An 18,000-nucleotide genomic window follows, 5' to 3' on the forward strand; every position below is an offset into this window, starting at 1 on the left:
GAGCTGGACGTTGAATCTTGTTTATCTTGCGTCTTCAAGCGCTGTCTGTAAAGAACAGCGATATCTTCCGGTAGGGAACGCGTAAGGACCCGATGGAGAACTACTGCGTACTCCGCTGCAGGAACCGTCTCTCTGTCGGAGGAAGACTCTCGAAGCAGCTAGTGCGGAACCGTATCTGTTCGTAGACGTCTCGGAGCCGAGTTATCTGAGATGAACTTGGGACAGGTGCGATGGCAAGAAGGCTATCAATATATGTTCATCAACAAGAGTATCGGTACGGGCAAATCGCTCGGTGAGCACGCTCACCGCCATCGGGTAGTTGCCTTCGTTAAGGCGAATCCGCTCGACTGCACGCCTTGCAGATCCACTCAAGTAGGCCTTCAGGTATTGGAATTTCTCTATGTCGGGGAGATCTTGACGTCTGTGGATAGTTGCTTCGAAGTGTTGCCAGAACCCCTGCCATTCCCGGAGCTCACCAGAGAAGACGGGCACTTGGAGTTTCGGTAGATTAACCCGTTGCGTTCCTGAACACGAGCTACTCGCTGTAGTTTTGTGAGCGGCATTGACGGTACCCGACCCTTCGCCTGAGTGCTCTCCTAATTGGTCTTGGGTAGCGGTACTAGTCACTGCAGCGCTAGATACGGGACGAGAACTCAGAAGGAACTGAATCCGGCTTACGTAACGGCAAATTTTCTCCTGGTAATCGAGAGTGGTGCTGAATTCTTGCTCGTAGGTGTCGTCGTCAATGAGCTCTGCGACTTTATCGTTCAGAGCGGTAAGAGCCCTGTCCTTATCGAGAAGTTCCTCCAGAGTTACCTGCAAGTCAGACGGGCCCGGTAATGGCTGTTGCAGGAGTTTGGTAGCGGATGACAGGTCACGGCGCCCCGAAGGACAGCTCGGTTACGGCGATGCTTCTCCATGGGTGAATATGTCAGAGGTCAGCCTTCTCTCGGGTTTCGGCACCAATTGTTAAGAGTAGAGGAGGCTGACGCAGACTGTATACTACGGGAGAACTGTTTATTCGATTTGCGCATGCCAAGTAGAGCGTTCGCTCCTCTTCCCCCAGTGCCGCCCCCTTCCGGCATACTCAACAGAGAGCACGACCTTGTCACCTCTTCAACCTGTCGATGCTCTGTAACATCATCCTTCGCCCGTGATTCACCACGAGACTCCGCGCGCAGGCTAATCGCAACGTTTGTTTGAAGTCCCGGCCTATCAAAACAGTTTGCGCGTGCCGTCGCGTGACGTTTGGAGTGCGCCAACTAATAAAATGACGATAACGCTTGCTCTGGGGGTTCATGATTGGGTCCTATATCGCGCTTCTGCTCTAGCAGATGAAGCTTCAAAGGCAAATTAGGACTCCTGCTTCCGCTACGTCACGGCGACGGAAGAAAACCTTTTTATTTATTGCAGCTACAATGGAACATACATTAATGGAACATTGAATTAAATGCAGCTACATATGGAACATAAATACATTAAAATACTAAAATACATTAACAAAATACATTAACATAAAATACATTGACAAAGGAAATGAATGAAAAAGGCGAGGACTGCTGGATAACTACAAAGCAAACATGTACATAATTACAAAATTAATACATATAACAACAGAGCTGATTTGGTTACCGGACTGAATTGAGTTTCTGATTTTAACTTGAGCAGCATGCTGCTCAAGTTAAAAGAAACACATAACACGAGAGAAATTTAGCAAGAGTCATATATTGAGGGACCGTCCTATCACGTTTACATTTTCTTTTCATCTTGCAAGACACAGCTCTGTTGAACTATTTTCTCTCTTCTTCTCGACATGTGTTTGTTGAGCGATGAACCTGCCAGATAGCGGTATGACTCTGCTACGTGGAAACGTACGTCCTGGGCCAACTTCATATGGAACTGTTGGAACACTTGATCATCATTAGAGACAGTTGCATGAATGTCCATATGGTAGTCATGCGCATGAGGACAACACGTACAGGCAAAACTCCAAGACAGTACAGTGGGTAAAACATGCGGTTTGCGTAAAGGGAAAAAGGAGAAAGAAAACATCGGTGTGCGGTTGCAGAGAAGACTTCGGATGAAGCATTCGCGATGAGCGGCAATGTCTCGAGATTATGAACGGAATCGATGAGGCAGGCACGGCACGGCACGCTCAGGAATAAGAACGTGGTTGGTAAGAAATCGACATTGGCAATGCGAGACAAATTGATTCCATGCAAAAATAACGAAATTGGCGTTTTCACTTAAGCGTTATTCACTACTTGCCCAAACTATGAGGCGAAGATAAACCAGACCAAACGACCAGACGCATATTAAAACACACATGACGTCAAAACACATGGCAGCACAGTCAGCCACAAGGCAGTTGTTTTCTCATTTCTACTGACTAGTCTTCTTCTTTTGCTTTTTATCTTTTATATATTTTTGCTGGTCGGAACTGCCTTCCTTAGAACACAGGACTTACCGTGGAAGCTATTGTTTCCGCGTGGAAAATATCTGTGCATTTCGTGGTCAGAATTGACTCGAGGTGTTATTACCGAGATATTAATTTGCGAAACACGTGGGAAGCGGTGTTTCGTTTTAACCTCACACATCGCTTCAGATGTCTCTGGTTGCGTTTTGTTCCTGTTGAGTTTGAATGAGTTGAGTGAGTTGAATCAGTTTGAATGAGTTGAATGAGAATGCTAGTATGACATAGATGCAGGACAGCTGGTGGACAATCTCAGTAAAGTGTAAAGCCATAAAGTGTTAATGTCCTGACGCACGACTACATCTTTCAGTTTGGTCACCGAGGGGATTGCTCTACACAAAGCTGTAACTAAAAATAAAATGACACAAACGCAGGCAAGCTGGTGGTTAAGCTGCATGATGTGCCGTCGTTCAATTTTCTTGTCGCCGCCGCATAGGTCACCAGGACCTCATCATTCTCATCATGGTTCGGAATGAATTAATAACACGATACCGGCGAACCCACTGTAGGGCACTGCATCAGTATTAGCCGGGGGATGTACCTGCTGTCTGGCGCTTGTAAGTCATGTCTAGTGTTTGGGCTGAACGCGCCGCCCATTTTATGCGGTACTTATCCGCTACAAGATTTAAATGGCTTTGGCGACTGGTACGTTGTCGTCCGCTACCACTATACCGTCGTGCTACTGAGACATCAGTGCCCGTTTACGAAGGGGGGGGAGGATATGTTTATTAAGAAAAAAAGAAAGGAAAGGAAGAAGTCTGTACTTGACGAAGTCGTCGCAACACGCCCATCGCAGCGCCACTTACCTATTTCGTTAAGCACACTCTCACAATCTTCGCAATCAGAACGTATGTAGTGCTAGATGCACAAGACTGTACACAGAAGTGAGGGAAGACCGGACAGCGGAACAACGGCCCAAGCTGGCCGTGCAGTCGTGTTTTATTAACCTCGCGCCTTGATCATTGGTACGCGGCGTGATCTGATGCGCCATCACCTGAATGTCGGGTGGAGAAAGGGGGGAACGATGGTCGGCCTGTCGCGGAGGAGTGGCGTTCTCTAAAGCCTTAGGTCGCTCAAGAACGCTGACTTGGTGGGGTGAGGCGACCTCCATGACCGCGTCAGCAAGGGAAGCAAGCTTGTCCAGGGGTAGGTTCGACGCGGTGGCCAAAGCCATTTGGGTGTTAGTTGGCAGGCGTTGCATGAACAGTTGGTGCAGGAATCGGTCACCGGGTGCGGAAACGTCGTCTCCCAAAAGCTGCTTCATCCGAAGTAAAAGCCTGCCTGAGGCGCTCGCGGTCAGATGTGGAAGTGCGTTTGAGCAAGGCAGCCTTAAAGTAGCACAGAAGTCATTTTTAACACCCAGTTTTCTTCCTATAAAACTGTTAAGTAGGCCAGTAAGATGCACCATGCGAAGTAATCAGAGTCATAATTATCGCAGAAATTGAATTTAAAATACGCCGCAAAAAGCGACCGTGCGCAACGGTGGTGAAGAGCAGTACCAGCCTGTGATCTGCCTGGAACCTCGCGTTGACGCTATAAGGAGAACGCTCGCTGATTGGCCTAGAGAAATGTTGTTGTCGCGTAGTCGGCGGTTAGCGACGAGATCAAGCAGGCGTGACTATCCAGTCCGGATCAGAACGTTTATTCTCATCAATCCTCGCGTAGCATGCGGTGGCGCGTGACCACCTGTCGTTCGTCACATTGTCGTCGTCATGTAGTACAACATATAATATGCACACAACACCTCCCCCTTTCCGAAAGACGCAAAACCATTCCCACATGTCCAAACCAACGAATAGTCTCAGTGTCCTGTCACTGGTATCCGAAACGCTCGGGCGGTCTAACAACTCTCCCTGAACGTGTGGTCACGCGTCCTGGACTTGATACGACGCCTTGTGGTCCACACTGCGGCAAAGCGGATGGTTGCTCTTGCAGGTGTGCGCCTGGTTATCCCCGTTGAAGTTGCCACGACGTAGGACCTGGGTGTAGAGGCCTGACCGACGATGGCCCCATGTGCTGCCGCTCCTGCGAGTATTCTCACGGCCGTTCAGTTTCTGAAAGGCCGGCGAGATGAGGCCCTGTGCCTCCGGTTGTAGTGCCTTGCATGGACCGCTTGGTCCTGGGCGTAGCTCCTTCGATACTGTTCCAAGTACGGCCACTGTGGCTGCAGGGAGCTCTGTGGAACTGGTACCGTGGATTGCAGACGTCGTCCCATTAGCAATTCCGCCGGTGAGTATCCGGTCTTCCCTGGGGTCGTCCGCTGCGCCAGAAGAGCGTCGTAGATGTCTGACGACTTGGCTACAAGAGACTTTGCCGTTTGAACCGCCCGCTCTGCCTGGCCGTTACTTTGAGGGTAGTACGGGCTGGACGTCACGTGGTCCACACCGATCCGTTGCAGATATCGGGCGAACTTCTTCGAGACAAACTGCGGCCCGTTGTCAGTCCTTATCACCACTGGAATGCCGTGACAGGCAAACACCGGACCCAATGCCATTATGACGTCAGCCGTCGTAGTCTTTGGAAGACACCTCAGCTCGAAGAACTTTGAGTAGTAGTCTGCGATGACCAAATAGTTTTGTTTGTCTTTGTAGAAGATGTCCATGCCCACGGTATGCCAAGGTCGCGGCGGAAGTTCGGTCTGAAGCAGGGGTTCCGCCCGGGATCTCCTGTGTGCTTGGCATGTTGGGCATCTGGTCACAAAATTGGCGATGTGTTCACCGATACCGGGCCACCAGACGGCGTCCCTCGCTCTTGCTCTGCATCGGACAACACCTTGATGGCCAGCGTGGAGCCGGTCCAAAATTTCTTGTCGCATCACTGATGGGATTACCAGTCTCATCCCCTTGAACAGGAGTCCTTGGACGACAGAGAGCTCACTGGAAAAGCTGGCGTACCGACGCACCTCATGGCTCATCTCGTCTGCTGGTGGCCATGTGTTACCGCAGTACGTCATGACCTCTGATGTGGCGTCATCACTCTGTAGAGCTCTCCGGAGACGTGCTTGCAGTGACCCGGATGCTGGGAGTAGCTCAACGGTGAGGAGCTCGTACTCCCGCAGTAAGGTGTCCAATGATGTTTCATCGCTGCTAGTAACCGGAGCGCGCGAAAGAACATCCGCCGTGTATAACAGTTTGCCCGGGACGTGTGCAATCGTGTAGTCATACTCCAGGATTCGTAGGCGCATCCGTTGCAATCTTGGGGTCAGCTCGTCTATCCGTTTCGTGGAGAAAATAGGGACCAGTGGTTTATGATCCGTCTCTACGTGGAACTGCAGGCCCAAAATATACATCCTGAAGCGCTCGCATGCCCATGTAATAGCTAGGGCCTCCTTTTCGACTTGCGCATAGCGCTGCTCGGTTGGTGAAAGTGCCCGGGATGCGTACGCGACCGGATGTCTGCGGTGCTCGCTGTCCTCTTGTAGGAGAACTGCACCAAGGCCGTAGGACGATGCATCTACAGAGACTGTGAGCGGGTGTTGCCCTGTGTAGTAGGCGAGACATGGAGCCTTTGTGAGGTCGTCCTTAATCTGTTCAAAGGCCTGTTGCTGACTCGGGCCCCAAAACCAGCCTGCGTCCGACGTCAACAGGTCCCTTAGCGGCTTTAGCTTTTCAGCCAGACGGGGGAGAAATTTCATCAAGTGGTTGACCATGCCGATAAAAGATCAGAGCTCCGCGACTGATCCTGGCGGTTTCATGGCCCTGATGGCTTCAGTCTTCTCCGGGTCGACGGATATGCCACGCCCGCCCAGTACATGTCCCAAGAACTGGATCTGGTTTACACGGACTTCGCATTTGTCCTTGTTCAATGTGATGCCACTGTCCTGTAGACAGCGAAGTACTGCGTCCAGACGAGCATCGTGTTCCTGCTCATGCTTGCCGTACACGAGGATATCGTCCATGTGGCATACAGTTCCCTCCAAGCCGTCCAGGATGCGCAGCATTTCCCTCTGGAAGAACTCGGGGGCAGTTGCGATTCCAAAGGGCAGTCTCAGGAAGTGGTAGCGTCCCATCGGAGTAATGAAGGTCGTCAGCTCTCTACTTTCCGGTGCTAAGGGAGCTTGCCAATATCCCGCATTCGCGTCGAGTTTGCTAAATACTCTTGCGCCGTGAATCCGTGAGAGATTTTCTTCGACCGTGGGCATAATCAGTCGCTCTCTAACGACTTGTTTGTTGAGGTCGGCGAAGTCGACGCAAATGCGCAGCTTCCCGTTCTTTTTCTTGGCGACGACCATGGGCGCGCACCAGCTCGTTGCGCGGTCGACTTTCTCTATGACCTGGAGCTCTTCCATACGTTCCAACTCCTCCTTCACGCTTGGAAGCAGTGGGATTGGCACACGACGAGGGTACGAAACAGCATGCGGTACCGCCCCAAGAACAAGTTTGATGTGGTACACAGCCTTCATGTGTCCCAGTGCGCCGAAGAGGGCTGGATACTTTGACATTATCGGGCCGACGAGCGAAGTGGATTCCACTGAACAGAGGTGTGGCAGCACGTCAAGGGCCCGGATTGCCGGTCGACCTAGGAGCGCGTGCTCCAGCTTGTCCATGACAAAGATTTCTTGACGGGTCGTCTTCCCGTTCCAGGACATCTGCACTTCCGCCTGACCGACGGGGTGAAGCCTGGACCTTCCCGGTCCATACAGAACTTTCGTTGCCGGACGTATGCGTTTCTTCGTGTTCTCGGCAAGTGCAGACTGGGGTACCGCGCTGACGTCGGCTCCAGTGTCCACCTTGAACGAGACTGCCATGTTGTCCACCTCAGCTGTTATGATCCACGGCTCCTTAGCGGTCCATGCCGACAGGACTTCGCCGAGGAAGACTTCTTCCAACTTGGCCGTGGTTTGACCCTTGCCCCGACGACCGGGCTGTCTTCCGGGCTGAGTCCTCTGGTTGGTCCCCTGCACCTGCCGCTGGGCGCTCGACTGGCAAACAGACGCAAAGTGTCCTGTCTTGCGGCACGTGCTGCAGACCTTCTCTCGAGCTGGACAGTCTGCCCTCGTGTGATCCAGGCTGTACCCGCACCACTTGCAGGTTTTGTTTGGTCGCTGCCGGTCACGATCGCTCGCGCTGTGTCGTTGCCGTTGCGCGGCTCCGGAACGTTCCTTTGCTGCATACGGAGATTTGGCAGCAATGACCGCGTCCACGTCAATTTTTTTCGTACGAGGTCTTCCTTCGGAGTTGACGTCGGAGTGCAGCAGTGGCTGTTGGCCTTTCACGGCCTCCGAGTTCCTCGCTCTGTTGACCGCTTTCTCCAGCGTCAACGATGAATCCAACTGCAGTTTTTCGCTAAGGCCCTTGTCATGCAGGCCAACCACTAGGCGGTCGCGAATCAGTTCCTCTTTGAGCGCGCCATATTCGCAGGTTGCAGCCAATCGGTGAAGCTCTCTGACGAATTCCTCCACGGTCTCGTGGTCTCGTTGGTGCCGCTGGTTGAAACAAGCCCGCTCGTAGATCACGTTTAGTCTGGGTACGAAGTGTTGACTTGTGTCTGCATATCCTGCTTGTGGAGCCCCGAAATTACACGGTAACGCTCCCACCTCGTGAACCACTTCTTCCACGACTCCGGGTGGCGAAAGTCAAACTTCTCGGGGAGCTCTATGGCGAAGGCGTTAAAAGCTGGAACGTACGTTGCTGGTGTGGCAGCTCGACTGTTGCCGCTGCCTTCCATCGTGGCCCATCCCCCGGAGGTGACATGCCAAGGTGTACAGGAAGTCGTGGTCAGTCTTCGAAGCGTTTTACCGCTGCCACCATGTCGCGTAGTCGGCGGTTAGCGACGAGATCAAGCAGGCGTGACTATCCAGTCCGGATCAGAACGTTTATTCTCATCAATCCTCGCGTAGCATGCGGTGGCGCGTGACCACCTGTCGTTCGTCACATTGTCGTCGTCATGTAATACAACATATAATATGCACACAACAGTTGTCTGCTACTCCGCTGTCGTCTGCTACTCGGCTGTTCGGGGTTCTGATAAAGCCTTTCTCCTTGCTTGGTAATGATTCGGCCGCTCCTTCTATCCCCAATTCTCCGGGAGAACTGGCAAAACAGGTTTTACGGCGGCAAAGGGACAAGGCGCTGACCCCCACTACCGGCGAACCAGAACGAGTTCTCCTTATACCGTCATCGGTGACGTGGCATCATACCTCCTCATCTTCGTTATAGCTGGAGTGGCGAGTTAAGGGTGAACGCGCGGAGCTATGCTTATGTGAGTTTTTTTCTGGGATACAAATTGCACACATTAAAACCTTTCGCGCTATCCGGTATAATGACACACACACTTTCATCAGATGTCTTAATCTGAATTCTTTTTGGATGGCCTTCTGTACTCCTTGAAGTCATACGGGTTCTCGGGCTTTGGAGAGGTGATGAGATCGTGCACCTCTTCGGCGGCGGTTGGAGACAGAGCCGAGATGACGTTGTAAAACCGGGTGGTCTGGGAAGTGATGCCGGACAGATGGAACTGCGCTTCGGCTTGGGCAAACCAAATGGCTGGATTACGGTCCCAGAATGGAGGTAGCTTGACGGCGACAGCGGTTACGTGTGGTGATGATGGCGCCGCGTTGTCGCCTTGAGACATCGTCGGAGAGGGTTGAGATTGTTCGGGAAATTGTTCGGGTCACCAATGTAGTGCTAGAGGCACAAGACAGTACACAGAATTGAGGGAAGACCGGCCAGCCGAACAACGGCCCAAGCTGGCTGGAACCGCGCGCCTCATTGGTGCGCGAGGAATGATGATGGCAATGCCGCTACACGTGAACGCCGTTTGCAAGATAATCCTGTCAGGGTTTGACAGCATGTAGCGGGTTCCTACGTTTCGATGTCATTATTGAAAAAATACGGAGTGGGTAAAAACACCCGCTCCTTGGTGGTAGCTAAGATCGTGCTGAAGACTTGGAGGTGGTGGGTTCGAATCCTACCACCGGATGGGCTTTCTGAAGCTTTCTCTGGGTTTTCCGGCAGACTTTCCAGTCGAATGTCGGCACAGTTCCTCCTGATGTCGGCGCGGGACGCAAACTGACTCCCCCTGACCCCACTCCTTCCGGCTGTCCACTCTCCACCTGATCACGTCTGTACGCCGCTCATAGCCACAGGTGCTTCGCGGCGCTAACACGGAATCGCATTGAAAATTAAACTATCGTGAATCGTAAATATTAGAGAATTTTAGCTAACCATAGAAGCTGATATCTGATTGACTGACAGCGATACGGAGTCTGAATCGGAGCTTACGGTTCTCTGAAACTCCCTACTGTGCTACACACGTGTAAATGGGTAAGCAGCCTAACGGACAGGACTGGACAACAGGATAACACGACAACTACTACTCTCAACTGGAAGGTTTCAAATGATACAGGAAGTTTTTACACTTAGCAAGTTGTCGGCGTTGTCTTCTTCTCCGGTTCTGTCTGCTAGACTGAATACCGTATATGATCATGTACCAACTACCGTTACCCCACCTTTAACCCTCGATGTTTAAGATTGAACACAGACGAGCAGCTAACGCGCTTTCTTGCGTATTTTGGAACACGGATTAGTAGCTGGCTGCGGTGACCGAATCGCGCACCGTACTGTAACACATGTGAAAAACCGGATGTAACGGCGTATCACCATACATACCGTCATTTGCATGTCATCATTCAGCAAGCCAGTGGTTCGCGAGAATTCCTATCACGATTTTGGGTTTGCGTTCCTGTGGCATTTCCATCACGTACATGTGCTTCTTGTCTGGGTTCGTATCAACACTTTGATACGACGTAAACAACGACCCAAGCCGCACAATCCCAAGCAGCACAATGTACTGAAAGTCGAGTGCAATAGGGGTGGACGGGTAGGTGGAAGGCCTTGAACAGACTCTTGAAACTAAAGAACATTGATAAGACACATACCGTCCACCCCTATTGCACTCGAGTTTCAGTACATTGTGCCGCTTGGGATGTACTGAAAGTCGAGTGCAATAGGGGTGGCCGGTATGTGTCTTATCGATGTTCCTTAGTTTCATGAGTCTGTTCAAGGCCTTCCACCTACCCGTCCACCCCTATTGCACCCGACTTTCAGTACATTTTGCTGCTTGGGGAGAATTAGCCGACGCATGCTGCAAACGTGGACGACACAAACACGCAAGCCTCCAACGCCCAAAAAACAATGACGTCAGCACCTTTTTCCTGAGTTCTTTGATTTCAAAGCTTTGATATCGACTTTTGTGATGAGGGACATTAGAGGGTTTTAGTACATCATACGCAAAGGCGATAGCGTACGTAACAGATAGCGTTTGTGGTTCTGCGCAATGCGCGAAGCTCTCTCTCTGTTATGGAAGTGCACAGAACCATCAACGCTATCCCTTACGTACGCAAAGACGATAACGTACAATCATGGGCGTACCGAAAGGGGGGCAAGGGGAGGCCGTGCCCTCCCCCCCCCGTGGAACTCCCAAGGTCGCTTGTCAAAATAGTGCGCTCTCTAGTCATAGGTCGTAATGATTATTCTCAGATGTCATGATAGGGACCTCTGAACACCCACACAGTGCGCAACGTCCGCCTCCAGAAAAAGATGTGGTAGGGGGGTGGGGATTTGCCCCCCCCCCTTGGAAAAAAAATCCTGGGAACGCCCATGCGGACGATATACTAAAACTCTCGATTATTGTGGTACGCATATCCAGAAGACAGCTTCAAGTTCATTTTTGCAATACACTTGTGTAACGTAGATTTCGTATTGAGTATTTCTTTTATTCCACCGTAGCCGCATGGCGCTGGCGTCAAATTGTCTCGGCGCCTCGTTAGCTTCCGACTCGAGGATGCGGAGTCCCATTGACGTCACAACTTGACGCCCCTTACGTGCTCAGCACTGTATCTGCAGCTGAACTAGGGCATTTTTATCTCCCATGTGTTCCAGGGTGCATGCTCATTGATGGTGACGTAGTTTGGTAATTACATAAATTCTATAAGACGTTGTGGCGTGTTTTCTCATGATTTTTCTTTCGTTGTTGGGGAACTATGTTCACACAAGACGTTCTACGGAATTTCCACGCATTCGGATACACAATCTGAACTTACGTGGGAAATACGCTAATTTGATGTAACATAAAACTGCAAGGGGTCATAAACGTTGACGAATACAATACCATTTTTAAAGGGGCGGTCGCATCCAGAAACCAATCGACGAATACCACAATGTTCGATATCGGCCGACAATCTACTTAGCAATTATTCTTTTTCGCGCACAAATTCCTTAGATAATAAATAAATGAATTATGCCGCGACACCTCTTTCCTAAAGGGTGGTGTAGGGAATGTCTTTTTCTCAGTGTGGGAGCTCCGGCATATCATCGACATTCGGCGTTTGCTACTGTCACGTATTCCACCGAATAGCTGTCAAACTGCGCCACTATTCCGCGTGAGATTTTCGGTACCCTGGTCAGTGATCAACGAGGAATAAAATGACAACGTAGTTTCGAAATCGACTGGAACGGATGCGACCTTCCCTTTAAAGCGGGCATTCCTACGCAAATGAGCCATCCACTGGGGTAGTTTTAGGCTCTCCACAGGTAAGTATTATTCCGAGGTCGTTAGGAATTCTCACGGTGGACTGTTGTGACGCTGTCGTTGGACTGTAGCACGATTTCACAGGCTTTACGTGCCTCTAGGGAGGAAGTGCGAGATGGGCGGATAGCACTACTGCGGTTAGGTCCATTCTAAAGTGTCTCAAAATATCGCTAAAAGTTCTGCGATACTATTGTGCATTTGGAACTTACTTCACAAGACTGTTTAATCAGTTTGGACGTTTTATTTCAGACTGGCAACTGTTGGAACGGAGCAACATAAGCGAAGCGGAATCCTGGATGCTCGCACTTAGGAAGGGAGACGGAGACCTGGCAAAGGTCCAGGTTCCCTCTGGTGAAATGGCCAGAACGACATGCTGCGGCCGATGCAGAGGCTTTATCCATTCCGTGTTTTTTGCTGTCTGGTTGCAAGGTACGATATTATTTCGTTCCTGATACCTAAACGCAATAAGATTTTCAGTCATATCCCCGTAACCATCACATTACACGGAATGTTCTAGTGCGTTCTAGGAAGTTTTAGGATGTCTTCATTTCGCAGCAAGGCTCAAGACAAAATGAATCTGGAATACGGCTTTCACCTTTTGCATATGCACCCGCACTTTTGGTAGAATATGCTGCTTGTGATATCGAATTCACTGAAGACCTAAAAAGGAATAGCTCTGAAAATGAGTGCTGTACGCTCCAGGTGATGGGCAAAGTACCTCAAAATTGTACTTAAAGTAAAGTACCAAGTACCTGGCGTCATTGGTACTTTAAGACCAGCGGCATGGCTGAGTGGGTAAAAGAGCGTGCTCGTTGGTGGTAGCTAAAGTCGTGCTGAGGACTGGGAGGGGATGGATTTGAATCCTACCACCGCCTGTGCTGTCTGCGCTGTTAGAAAAATTTATAGCTTTTGGGGTATAAACGGCTTGTCCCAGGGCGCATACCTTTTGGGGTATAAACGCTATACATCATTCGAGGTATAGTAAGTTTATACCTTCCTGAATGTATATTATTTGCACCTCATGGTATATAAACATATCCCCTTGAAAGTATATTTTCAAACCTGGGATGTAATATTGGAAAACTAGTATATTCGATTTATTTCAGCGCTATATAAGAGTGGCACTTTCTTGATCCAGCCCGTAACAAAATTACAACAAAATAATATTCAGCGACAAGTGCTTTAATAACAACAACTACCGTGAAAAGGAAAGAGTGAAAGAAAATACCTAAACACACGCACGCACGCACACAAACGTACCCACAAACTCATTACAAAGTGCAGGTGTAAAACGTAGAGGAGAGCTCGTGCAAATTACTCGCCACGAAAGAAGCAACGTGGGAGGATTTGGTGGAGAACAGATACTGGTATAATACATCGTGGCTTCGCAAAATGTGGGGCGCCTTCGCCCGGCGAGCAACTATATGAGTGAGGAGGAGAAGATTTCGTCATTTCCGAACAAATAGCACGCTGCCATAAACCACTCCCCCTATTAATTCCGATGCAACTGTATTACTGGCTGTGTTTCTTAATTAAGTTACTACTTAGCTGAGATGGTACTGTCTCCACCGCAAATTAATGTGGTACCACAGCATGATGTAAAACCCCGAGACTAGGGAACACCAAGGGACAGACACAAACACGAAGTCTCAAAGACTAGGGAACATCATGCATCATCTTCACAGCTCGCTTGCGTCCTAGCCATTTTTTCGTGGTACCACAGGTTCATATCTAAAGGTACACAAGATACCGAAGGTATAAACACGAGAAAGAAATCTCTTATTATACCCTCAACTGATGTGGAAGGTATAGCCTCCGCGGTTTATACCTCCCACGTGGTTAGACGTCGGTGATGAGGTATAAATTTGGTAGTTTAGCCCTGGTTTATACCTTCTTTATACCTCTTCTATGCCTTTTCTTCTAACAGTGTGGGTTTTTTCCCTGTTAGTTCCGCTGACTTTCCAGACGAATGTCGGCACAGTTCCCACTGAAGTAGGCCCAGGACGCATAATAACCCCCTGTCTCACACTCCTCAAACATCTTCTCCTCCATCCATCTGTCCACGTCTGTATGCCGCTGATAGCCACAGTTGGATCGCGGCCTTGACACGGAATTTAAAAAAAAACACTTTAATAATGTACAAAGTACCATATTGCCAGTGTACTTCAAGTAAAGTAGACAGTACTAGGTAAAATAGTTTAAAGTACAGCTTAATTTATACCACCTTCGTCGTTTCACTGCTTGACCATTATATTTTGTTTTCTTAGCAAAACTGCAGCAAGGATTTTTGGCAAGTGCAATGCTGTAAGCCCTGCTGGTTATCTGCTTACTAATGAATATGAACTGAATCATATGACATAATTTGCATTTATAAGCACAGATGCAATAAACCGTGCTGTGATTTTGCAAAGTAGTGTTATACCCTGAATGATCCCAAGGATTTACCCAGGATTTTCATCTCAGGGGGTTTGGGATTACATAGAGAGGATGTCATGCCCCTTTCACCTGGTCATGTTACTTTGTACAAAATATATTTGTATCAGAAAATTTTGGGTTGCGCTGTAACATTTTCGTTTTTGCGGGGAATCCATACAATTCCGTCTGTCTGGTGCACATCTAGATTAGGGGTTAGCATGTGTCCTGGGCCGACTTCAAGGGGAAATGTCCCGACATTCGTGTGGGAAATCTGCCACAAATCCCAGGGAGAACCTCAGACGGCACAGCCGGTGGTAAGATTGGAATCCGCCTCCTGCAACCATTCAGCAGCTTGCGCAACAAACTTAGCGGTTGTCCAGTTTGAACCGTTCGTGGTGTAACGTGTACGCAGGAAACAACGCATGGGAACAAAGGAAAATGCTATGAAACGCTTTCTGTGGTAAAACATCAACAAAACGTTGCCTATAGTGCCGTTAAACCGGCAGAGGACACGAACAGGCAATATTTCGATCGTTAAACGTATGTAGCAAGATATCAGTCGGTAGAATTCATGAGACATACACAAATAGAGAGCTGAAACCTTCGTATCTTCTGGTTCACTCATAAAGTATTGTTTTATTATGAATACGCAGGAACGATGACGGCCGTACACGCAGTGAAGTTGGTGAACGTAGACATTCCCTCGCCAACAACATTGGGCGAGACTGTGGGATTGAGCTGCATCTACGAACTCAACGGCGACAAACTCTACTCGGTGAAATGGTACAAGAATGACATCGAATTCTACCGTTTCGTGCCCAATGACTGGCCTCCAGGACAGTTCCTTCCACTGCCTGGTGTAGACGTTGACGTACGTTGGACTCCGTTCTTGTAATATGTTTGAAAGAAGGAAGTCACTGAAAAGGTTAGCCAGCTGTAGGAGTCGAACCCACGTCTTCTGGATTGCAGGTCCAGGACTCTACCAATTGAGCTAAGCGAACGCGCCTCCCCAGTGACTGCCAAGGTTGCGTCTTGTGAAAGGACAAATAATATCCACTCACTCACTCCACTTTCACTATGACATGTTTTCCCACTCACGCACACATTCATACGACGGGACGACGCAAGGGACATCTGTTGAGCACGATGGAAATTTATGTTCTGAGGCTGTAACACAGAAGAAAAGACAACACAACACACAAGCCTCAAGTGCCAATGTTTCGATGTTTCAAGTGCCTCCTTAGCCACTTGAGGGGGGGGGGATATGTTTATCGAGAAAAGAAAGGAAGGATTGTGTGTTGTGTTGTCCTTTCTTCTGTGTTCCAGGCTCAGAACATCAATTTCCAACGTTGTAATATGTTTCAACGGAGCTTCTTGCGTTTAATCGGCGTCCATAAAGCATTCCTCTTGTACACCCTCAAACTTGTGAACCGAATGGAATACTTGAACGGTAGCATGGTAACGCTACATGCAAACCATTCTTCATGCACAACAAATCTATGGCTCATAGCAAGAAGGGCCCCTTGATAACGCGGTCTGCCCCTGGGTGGGCCGTGTCTTTGAACGCGCGGCCGATAACAAGGTCGTCGGGGCAGTACCGCTTGCGGTGCTGTTCCGGGAAGATCTTTTCTTGATCTTTCTTGATCATAGCAACTCCCACGGGCAAACGGTCGTCGGGGCAGCATCGCTTGCGGTGTTGTTTCCGGGAAGATTTTTCCTAAAGAGCAACTCCCATTGTAACATGATGGTAATCCAGAAGATGTGGGTTCGACTCCTACAGCTGGCTAACCTTTCCAGTGACTTCCTTCCTTCATCATTAATTCCTATACTAACCGCCTTAAAGGTCAGCTATGCCGATATCCCAAATAGTCGAAACGGTTGTGATATTCTGAAAGCCCACATCCAGCTCTCCCCAAAATGCACCTTCATTCTCTCAGTTCGGTACAGTACCATGTAAAAAAAATAGATAATTCATTCCGAGACACACATGGGCGCAGCCATTTTTATGACGTAGATGCACCCGAACGGGCATTGTGACGTGTACGCGCCTTCGTACTTGGCAGTGGATTTCAGCTACGGCTTCTCGCGGCTTCACGTATCTGTGCTTGACGATGGCGGACAGCCGGGTTCCACCGTTCCGCGATAAGTAAACAGTGCAGCAGCTGCGAACTCATTCGCGAACCAACCTCTGTGCGATGTTGTGACTGGAATTCGTCGTTTGTGTTTTGTGAGCACGTACGATTTGTATCAAGTCGCGTCTGCGTTAGCCCCTTTACAGCACTTGCCCATTGTAGAGACTGACGTTTCGACAGCCGTGTTAGCAAGAAAATGCCGACAGCGTTTTATTCCTGCAGGAAAAAAATGTGCTATGTATTTGAGAAACCGCATACTGCTATGGGACAAGTTTTACGTACGATTTATCAATGTGCAACAGCGTCGACGATGGTATGTAACGACGAGAGACGTAAAACGAAATACAAATCACATTTTAAACTTTTTGTGGGATTCTGTGCATTTTCCAGAAGCTTTCTTTGAATCACACCCCCACGCTGCGTTGTGTGGCACGCTACAAACTACTGCATTTTATGTCAAACATCTGGATATTGTTTGTAATGAGCACCGTCGCACAAAAACATGCACACGAAAGCTTCAGTAGCCATGTGGTTGCACACTATGCAGGCGCAAAAGAAGTACCAGAGCACATATTGCCACTTAGAAATGGTGTTTTTAGAAATGTGGTGTCTGAAGAGTTAGGGCATAGCATAGATCCTAGAAATCAGGTGGACCTTATCCTTCTGTAGAGTGCTCTTTGAGTTCACAACTCAGCCCATGGGGTGTAAAAGTGTTAGAGGCAATTATGTGACTTGTCGTCCTGGGTGACATCACTGGTCAGCCTTGGAATTAATTCCGTGCTCAGGAATTATTGTACAAATCACTTTGTATGTAGGACATGATAAGCAATATGTAAGTTGCAACCTTGCCTGCAGCATTCTCGATGGCCTCTTACCTTTACAGTTAGAGACACGTTACCAAACCATTTAAAAAAGGGCACTCTTACAGGGGCCGTGTAACTTGAGTTTTTAGCTTATAAAAATATAAGTAATGTAATATGAAATTGATATAAAATAAAAAATAACATTTATAAAAAGACTTTATAAAAAATAAATAGAAAGGCGTCATGGAAGCAATCCGTTAGCATACCCATTGCACATGAAGCACAATTATATATGTTTGGACATCATCTAATTAATCTTCTGATCCATATGTGTGGCTGCATACGAATTTTTTATGCGCATGCTCTACTTTCCTATTCCTGCATGTGCACACGAATAACAGTGAATATATGTGAAGTGGCAAAAAGCAACGCTAGGCTCTACCATCATTGTGCCCCCTTAACTTTTCCACATTTATTTCTGGTGAACAGGGAATATCTCACAAGAAAAGAAGACATTTGTGCATTGTTTGGCAAGCAAATAAATATATTTATTTACATTTTCCATCAATCAACAATGTTGTGACCTGGTGCAAATATTAATGTCAACAAGGAAAGTACTTACAAATTATTCCTATGTGCTCAAATG

The 18,000-nt window shown here is 48.6% G+C and overlaps 1 protein-coding gene across 2 annotated transcripts in view; it reads left to right on the forward strand.

Annotated features, from left to right (window-relative positions):
* LOC135383663 (uncharacterized) overlaps positions 1–18,000 on the forward strand; it is a 177,315-nt gene that overhangs the window by 129,074 nt on the left and 30,241 nt on the right. For both annotated transcript variants that reach the window (XM_064613040.1, XM_064613039.1), the window contains exons 3-4: positions 12,254–12,433; positions 15,073–15,290. In XM_064613040.1, the coding sequence (XP_064469110.1) occupies positions 12,301–12,433; positions 15,073–15,290 (351 nt within the window). In that variant the 5' untranslated portion in view covers positions 12,254–12,300. The remainder of the gene's footprint in view (positions 1–12,253; positions 12,434–15,072; positions 15,291–18,000) is intronic.

Source organism: Ornithodoros turicata, chromosome 2 (genome assembly GCF_037126465.1).
Source record: "Ornithodoros turicata isolate Travis chromosome 2, ASM3712646v1, whole genome shotgun sequence".
In the NCBI taxonomy this organism is placed as follows: Eukaryota; Metazoa; Arthropoda; class Arachnida; order Ixodida; family Argasidae; genus Ornithodoros; species Ornithodoros turicata.